The 8563-nt window shown below is 35.8% G+C and overlaps 1 protein-coding gene across 1 annotated transcript; it reads right to left on the bottom strand.

The window, feature by feature from the left end:
- Window positions 1-677: 677 nt before the first annotated feature.
- Window positions 678-8329, bottom strand: LOC140804222 (DDT domain-containing protein DDR4-like). The gene is made up of 12 exons (XM_073160081.1): window positions 7335-8329; window positions 7120-7230; window positions 6291-6377; window positions 6158-6195; window positions 5985-6066; window positions 4957-5063; window positions 4664-4820; window positions 3164-3256; window positions 2864-2987; window positions 2504-2546; window positions 2219-2407; window positions 678-2126 (listed from the first exon to the last, which is right to left on the bottom strand). Exons 1-12 carry the CDS (start codon window positions 7908-7910, stop codon window positions 1370-1372), a joined length of 2364 nt encoding a protein of 787 aa, XP_073016182.1. The 5' UTR covers window positions 7911-8329; the 3' UTR covers window positions 678-1369.
- Between the last annotated feature and the right edge of the window lie 234 nt (window positions 8330-8563).

The following is an 8563-nucleotide window of genomic DNA, read 5'->3' as shown; positions in this document are numbered from 1 at the left end:
ATTAGTCCCAATGATGATTAAGAACTTAATTAGCGTCCGGGTCTCCACAGTGATCATGATAAGATTATATATTGACCATAATAACCTTGAATTGTTTTCTTCAATATAATATGAATATTAAAATTAGTGAAAATTTAATAATTAATATAATATTAATTTTTATTATATTTTTTATAAATTAATTTCATATATTTTAATTATTTTAATCTTTTTAAAGAAAATAAATTGTAATATAAATCTATCTTAAATTAAATTTTTATAAATTTGTAATCTTGTTAATTAATTTTTTTATGAAAATAAATATTTTTTCAATTCTAATTTATTTTTTTAATGATTTAAATTAATTTTAATAAATGTAAATTATAATTATAAATATTTAATTATCTATCCAATTATTTTAAGAATATATATATTTAATTAGTATTTGAGACATTTTGGTCATTACAATAACATTTACAAAATTAATCCATCATTTTAAAATCATACCAACATGTTATTTATCCAACTATATTATTAATCTATATATCTCATTTTTTAATCACTCTAATTATTAATCATTTACTTATGCTATCACACGTACCAAACAGAACCTTATATAACTAGAAATTCGTATTATTTTCTTGAAGATAAACATCATCCATAAAATAAGGAGTAACAAAAATTCAGGGGATTTTCACGAACTTTGTGCCAAATTATCCATCCTTCTCTATCACCTTACACTTTGCAGAAAGAAACTTGGATGAATTAACAGAAACACAAGAAAATATCAATGCTGGTAACATAGGTGTTTTTCTGCAAATACAATGAATTTTCACACTCACCTTAAATGAGGAGATTGAGATTACACCAGGGGAAGTTGCCTAATAAAATGGCACCAGAATCCGTGAAGGTTTGCAGGAACTTCTTCAAATCTGATTCATGTACTTAAGGGAGAGAGGGCAGATGTATTAAGAAATGCACTAATTAAATAAACTGAAAGAAAGAGAGGAACAATGCGTAGCTACTGCTCCACAAGACGGAGATGTAAATTTCCCATTACAAATATCAGATCAGATTTAAGGATAGTAGTGTACAGTGACTGGATCACAGGAGCAAGAACCCATTTGACTAATTCTTTTCCATCCATACCTTGTTTGTGTTCTTTTCAAACGATTAAAAAAAAACAAAAAATATTGACTAAGGCTACATAATTTTTTACTCCCAGCAGGAAAACTGCATCAGGGATGATGTTGCTTGAATTTTGTATAGGAAGAACTCAAGTCACTTCCTTTATAGAGTTGATTTATCACAAAATACAGAAGGAATGTATCGTACAGTCATTCTTTTGAGGAGAGAACCAGTGATCCTTACGTTTTGGCGAATGGAAACTTCAGAAATCATCATTGTCTTCATTATTCATCGAGCTCGGACCATCATCGAATCCTGAGCCCGGAGCGAGCTCGTTTAGATCAAGAAAACGTCTTTTTCGCACCCCTACAATTTCTTCTTCATCTCTCCCATTTGACTGTTCACCAAGTTGATCAGTTTGGTTTGCATCAGCTATCTCTGGATGCTCCTCGAAAGGCTGATTAACATCCACTTCTTGCTTGTCGATGTTGTCCTCAGATTCTGGACTTCCTATCGAGAACTCTCCATTATCACTCGAATTCGAGTGCTCAGCTAATGCATTCGACTTTTTGGGTGGTTTCTTATATTCGGTTTCTGATTCAGACAATTCATACTGTCGATAATTAATAGGATTCTTGGTCGCCCGTTTACTACGTCTGAGTCCAGTTTGTAGCTCATCAACTGACCTCAGTTTAGTTTCCCTCCTAGTACGACTCGGCAATGCTCTGAATCTTCGAGGCTCGTCACTCTCCTCACTCGTACTTAAGCTAACATCTTCCTCCTCTTCATCTTCTTCTTCCTCTTCCTCTTTATGATTTTCTTCATCCCAGTTATATTCTTCATCTCCTTCCGAGCTACTCGACATCTTCCTTCTTTGTTTTCGTTTCTTTAAATATTCTTCATCATAAATCACTTCACCAACAATATCATCGTCGCTGTCAAAATCTGCTTCGTTATCAGAGACAGCTTCCACAAAATCTTTCACAGAATACCGCTGAGGCCTCTGCCGACGGCGATTGCTAAAGGCCATGATACAACTTAGTGAGTGATCTTAGAAAATATAAACATGCGTGCCAAAAAAGAGTTCACCAAGAAGCAACGAATAGAGTACCTGCGATTCAACGCCTCGGTGTTCTGATCCTCATAAAATTCATCAGTTTCGGGTGATAGTGGAGAGAGTGCACTAAATGTGACATCCTGGGAATATTGTGAAGGACCAGCCCATCTACTGTTTGTAGAAACTTCATGTTTCATCGCAGGATCTCTTTTATCAAAAGGTTCTGGAGATGGCGGCTTCGTCCTGGCACAGAGAAAAATATAGAAAAATATCATAAGGAAAGAAAAGCCTAGTCATCCAAATAATTATACAACCAAATGAAATCTTCATGACTCATACTTGGTGATCTTTATAGCCTCGTTAATTGATCGATCGTAATCATCTGCACAGAAAAACTAGCATAACATGAGGCTCCGCATTTACATTCACATTGAAACATACACATAGATAAAGCAATAATCATGCCCCTTTACTCTCGCCGACAATAAAGCAGGGAAAAAGTTCGATAACTTTAGGAGGGGCCTTGGAAAGTTTCATGCGGGCGAACCAAATAAAATATTTAACTATTCATCTCCGAGAGTCAACTTACACCAACTAGCCACCATCCAATTTTGTTTAGCTATTTTTGGGGTAACGCAACTTCTTTCCACAATTGTCTGATAACCTTTTGAAAACCTTAACTCACTATATCACACGTACCGAAAGTATAAGTAACATGCTTTCTATCGCGAAGAGAGCGTCCAGCAGAAAGACCATCAAGGTTTATCATGCTGTCGAGCATAAGTGTTTGTCTGTGCTGTTTCTTTAACAGCTTCTCCTTTTTCTGTAAAACACCCATCTCAGTGTCATGATTCAAATGATCTATATATATAATGTATATATTATAATTTAGATAATGAAGAAGAGATGTCATTGTCTCATTGAGACTGGAAAAGAGGATAGCATCAAAATTAAAAGGTGATGCTTGTCAAATGTTTCAATCAAGATAAAGTTGGCCACCTTTTGAACTCTCTCGATTTCAGGAAGCATGTCATTTTTCAATTTTTTGCCAACGGAGACCTCTGTTCTATTTTTACTGGAAAAGAGCTTTTCCTGCAAACAGGTATAAAATAAATGAAATGACATGAAATGTCCAGAGCAACCGTTCAAATACTAGCCAAAATACAGTTAATACATCAGTCACAAGTATGTCGACTTTAACATGACCTACACCATTAAAAGGAATTAGTTCCATATTCCAAGATGCATAAAAGAAATTGAAACTCAAGTTTGCACCAAAAGTTTAAACTTCAACAGAAGGCAAGACCAGATTAGTAAAAACATAGATGCATGCATGTCTGCCTCCATTCAAATGCATAGCAAGATACAGCAAACCAACTAATAACTGAAGGCTCTTTAAATTGTTTACAAGAAAATAAAGAGGCTTAAATTATTTGGTGCTTAAATAGAAATCCCATTTCAAATTCACATTTTGAATACAGAAAGTTGAAGATATTAACTTACACTATTAAAGATCAAAACAAACGCTTTTATGTGATATATACAGTTCAATATGCCAAACAAATTGAATAGTACACAGATTTCTCATATAATCAAGATTACAAACTTCTCATTTGTTGCATTGCTGGAGTTAGGACCTATTAAAACTTCATAATTCGATGTCCTATAGTTCAAGAATTGTCTTTGATGTACCAGTATGAGTTGCAGCAAAACTCTACAAGGATTTACTTAAAAGATCAATATATTTGCAATAATCACTGCTCAGGTCCATGCTTGAGCACGAGTATTCGAGCACAACAAACATGCACATTTTGTTACTTGCGAAATATACATGCACATTTTGTTTTAAAAGTTTTTTAGAGTTTCTTGACATCACAACAACCCATAATTGAGAGTTACTACTGATTCTTACAATATTTTTTTCCCAACTTGTTCAGAAAGAAAAATCTATGGTCACATACTCGCGATAACTTAGGCACAATATCCAAGAACTGAAGCAATCATTCAACAAATGTTTGTTTCCTAGCATTGAAGACAAAGAAGTGTCAGGTTCACTTCTAATGGGAGAATTAAAATGGTTCTTAAATATCCAACAGAAGAATAGTTTAAAAGTATCAGGCATAAATCAGTCAGAACAGACGCTGCAAAAATTTTGAGATAGCTACCCTGCACTCTGCAGTAATCCATTGATTCCAGAATCTAATATCTTTGCCCAAGAACAAAGCATAACGCTTCTTAAAATTTTGGGTCTCATTACAATTAATTTCATTAGCAGGCCACGATCAAAAAGAGCATCAAGGATCACATAAATATTTTGAATCCACAACTACATTCTAGTTCACCATAGTATTCTCCTGGTATACTTTCCAGTGTTGAGGTCCCATTTGACCCTTTTCAACATTATTAAATTGGATTCTTCGAGCGGAAACAAAAATGCATACCATTTTCTCAAGACATCAAGATGGGATATAAAGAATTGAATGCTACATACACACTTACAGAAACAGCAAGGAATTCATCTAAATTCGTTGCAACTGTTTCCCATTGATAAGAGGAATGGGGAATAGGGGGAACACTCTTTCCTTTCCCTTTTTTCACCTCAACTTTCCTAATCTCTCGGTAAAGCCGATGACCAATGATAGGATCATTTTCATACCTACATAACAACAGAAGTTAAAGGTCAACTTCAAGGAATATATAATGAGTTGATCATAGGCAGGGCACAAAATAAACAATCCATTCAAAATAAGAATTTGACACAAGCAGTGTCATTCCCAAGGAATAAGTATTACCAATACGAGATTCCGTGAGAATCACCACCTATACGTTCCTTGCGAAATGTGGAAAGCTGAACCCCATGTTTTATTGAGTCGTCTATGTAGTTCCGTATATCTTCTTGCTGCAGAATCAAGCACAACGAAGTTCAGTATCATAACACAATAAAACAGACTTTGAAAGCTAGATCAACTTATAATATGCAAAAAAAAATTCGTGAGCCTGAATAAGATATGTACTGGCAAAATGAAAAAAACTGAAGTCTAGACAGAAAGCTGTCCCTCAGAAATGAACTTGACTGACCAGAGGGTTGGGCAGCATACCAAATCAGGCAAACTAGTCCCAAAATAATTTTTCCTCAAGCATTCACTTGCCATTTGTTGTAATGTACTGCGTACATCAGACAAAGAAAGGGAACAGTAGAGACATGACCAAAAACTAAGGCCAAAAAACAGAGGGCTTACTACGTAACCCAAGGATCTGACTTAAGATGGGAGACGTGCCCTTTCTAAAGTAACTTTATCAATCAAATCATCAGTATGGGCTTGTTATCCACCATGAATAGCTGTCCATCTTCCTAGTCCCAACTAACATCCTCATCTATCATCATGCACGGTATTTAGTCCCAAATTTAATTGAGAGTAAAATGAAATAGAATCCACCAGATTAGGAAGGGAAAGCCCGATAGAAACCCGTGGAAATGGGGCAGGTACTTTAACATAGAAAAGATGTTCAGTATCTATGGCATGATGAAAATTTTGACATACGAAAAAACAAAATATTTGCAAAAATGATTATATACCAACCAAAAATGATACAAATATTGTCAAGAAAGTAGGATCTTCAAGAAATCTAGGAATTGATCAGCACCGGTAATGTAGTCACTGACAAGCAGTAACACCGTGATAGCAAGGAAAGTGAACCTTGAATTAACTTATCTTTATATTGGGAGCCATTGAAGCAAGATCTTAATCAAATTTATTAGTAGAATTCACGTAACAAATATAAGAATAACGCAGAATGTGATTAAAAGTATCATCAATACCTCAACACGAATATCGCACAATGCCTTCAAAATCAGCACTCTAACCCCAGGATCAAAAGAATTGTAAACTTCAACTTCAGTCCTAAAAAAAAAAAATCTGAAGTCAAAAAAACAAACTAACTAACTAACAGAAAAATTTTCTGATCATCTTATTACAACATAGTTCTACTCACCCATGTGATGCAACTATAGGTAAATCCCCTTCTGCAACCTGAAATAAAGAAAAAACTAAGTAATCCAACACTTTTGACATTGGCCCTGACTGAATAAAAAATCTGCTCAAGGGAGGGTCAACGATCACATTACCCAATGCCACCAATCTCTCAATTTTCTACATAAAACAGTAATCCAAGTACCATATCCGAGTGCCATTCTAGTGACAGGAGGAATTGCCTGTAAAAAGAAAAATTTCATTAGAGCGCATATTACAGTATCATAAGTGCAATACAATATTAAGCAACTCTTCAAGGCACGGAAAGTAAAAATATTAGCACATGCACACATTGAAACTGTGTTTCATAGGTGAAGAATTTTCTTGGGAGAAGCAATTCAACACTAGCATCTTCAGATGGCACACACTCAATGAGAAGAAGGCAAAACAAGGACATGAAATTGGTTAAATGAAAATTCCTAGCCAACTGCCAGATCAACCTCAAATTCAGGACCATGCATTATCTACTATTTGAGTTCAATAATTCTTTTCTCTTTTGAGCACTTTTTCTCAGTTCTACATGTCAACAATTAAATGCAGAAAATGAATGAACTTTCCTCGTATGTTAAACAACAAATCACCATCATAATCCATTCCAGAAATGAAAACCAAACTACATCCACATTTTGATATTGGACACCGCACTCACGAACAACCAATTAGCCATGAGAAAATGGACCACAACATGTCTAAACATCTAAAATACGTCAACTCTCTTCAGACGTTCAATCAGACTGAGATCCAACTCAGGCATCTTACCAATACAGAAATTACAGTTATTGTATTCAAGCTACTAATCAAATCACAAAATTCACATAAAAGTTCTCGACAACTCATTTCAACCCAATCACAAAGCTCCATATAAAAGTATTCAGAAGTTCATTAGCAGTAAAACCTTCATCGAAAATAATAAAGAGAACAAACCTTCAATAGCGGCATATGTATGTCGCACAAAGTATTATTTGGAGTAATCAAAGCCGTCTCAAACTCTTCCACAGAAAATTCAACTTTAATATTTAACAAAGGTCTGAAAACCTACACATCACAACACAAAAACACACACTGAGCCTCAAAATAAAAGGTCCCAAATGAATTTGAAACTTGCCTTGCCTAATCATTTTCCCAAACACCCAACATACATTCAAAAAATTGAGAATGGAAGCCAACTGCCACATAGACCGCATACTCCACCGTGGAAACTGAGAGGTCTCGGGCTCCCCAACAAGCTTCGTCACTATCTTACTACATTGCACCAAGGAAGACGAAGTGAAGCCATCAACCTCCCCATTCTCCTCATGTACTCCCTCCTCCCCGAATTCCTCCTCTTCATACTCCTCCTTCAATAGCCTGGCCGTCAACCTTTCCCTCCTCTTAGCCTTTTTCCTCTTTCTTTCAACTTCAGCCATAGCTGCCTCTGCCTCGGCCGCAGCCTGCATCCTGGCTGCAGCTCGCTGCGTACACGCCCTGGAAGGCCTCTGCCGCCTGACAAATTCACTACTAGTACCATTATTGTTATTAAAACTGCTATTCTTAACTCTATTCTCTTCATTATTCTCATTATCGGTGTTATTTTCTACATGGGTGTTAACATTTTCCAAGTTCTTTGAGGAGTGATGGTTTGGGGAGCAGATCGGCGAGGAGTGCTCGGACATGACGATGAGATCGGACGCATGAAAAGCTAGAGAAGGGTTACACGAAAGATCATGGGCTTGCATTGAAGCAACCCAGGAATTCGACAGTAAGAAAGCTGGATGCTTCACAAAACTACAACATTGATATTACAATCACAGTGATGTTGACAAAAGGGTGAAATCTTCATAACCAGATAACCGTAATAATGATTCTGACGACACAAAAATTGGATTATACAAATGGGTTATCAAAGTTGTCGTGGGCTTTCAAGTCCCCCCCGTCTGGGAAGCGAGAGCGAGTAACTGGGAGGTGAAATCGAGAAGAAGAGATGGAGACCGGGAAACTGAGGGCGAATTAGGTTTCGGGAATAATCTGTGGGGGTAAAAAGAGAGAGTGGAGCCAGGATTTTTGGGTTAATTTTGACCTAAAAAATTGATCCTTGCGGGTGGCATTGCTAATTGTTTTCTGGAATTGAGTTTGTAGAAGTCTTTGGGGAGGGTTTCTTGGATTTGCGTTAGATTTTTACTCGCTTTCGAAGAGGCTCTACGGTGTCGTATGAGTTAAATATCTTGTTAATTATTTTGAAGCACAATAATAATTTAATAAATATGGTTATTTGGGATTTGATTTTTCTCAAGCATTAAATTTAACTTTTTGTTTCAGTCTTTTTTATAAAAGAAAAAACTGATCTGGGGATTTTTTTAACATTATTTAAACTCATGTATTTTCCATATTC

This window comes from Primulina eburnea, chromosome 11 (assembly GCF_022965805.1).
Source record: "Primulina eburnea isolate SZY01 chromosome 11, ASM2296580v1, whole genome shotgun sequence".
NCBI lineage: Eukaryota > Viridiplantae > Streptophyta > Magnoliopsida > Lamiales > Gesneriaceae > Primulina > Primulina eburnea.
Note: the sequence above shows the minus strand (reverse complement) of the source record. Positions and strands in the feature narration are given on the sequence as shown.

What these genes read in the sequence shown, in the direction of transcription:
- LOC140804222 (XM_073160081.1), bottom strand. Translation starts at nt 7,910, where the DNA reads ATGCAAGCCCATGATCTTTCGTGTAACCCTTCTCTAGCTTTTCATGCG. An exon ending in TGTGCGATATTCGTGTTGAG is followed by an intron (nt 5,064 to 5,984) that starts GTATTGATGATA and finishes TTGATTCTGCAG; the next exon opens with CAAGAAGATATACGGAACTA. An exon ending in AAATCGAGAGAGTTCAAAAG is followed by an intron (nt 2,988 to 3,163) that starts GTGGCCAACTTT and finishes GGTGTTTTACAG; the next exon opens with AAAAAGGAGAAGCTGTTAAA.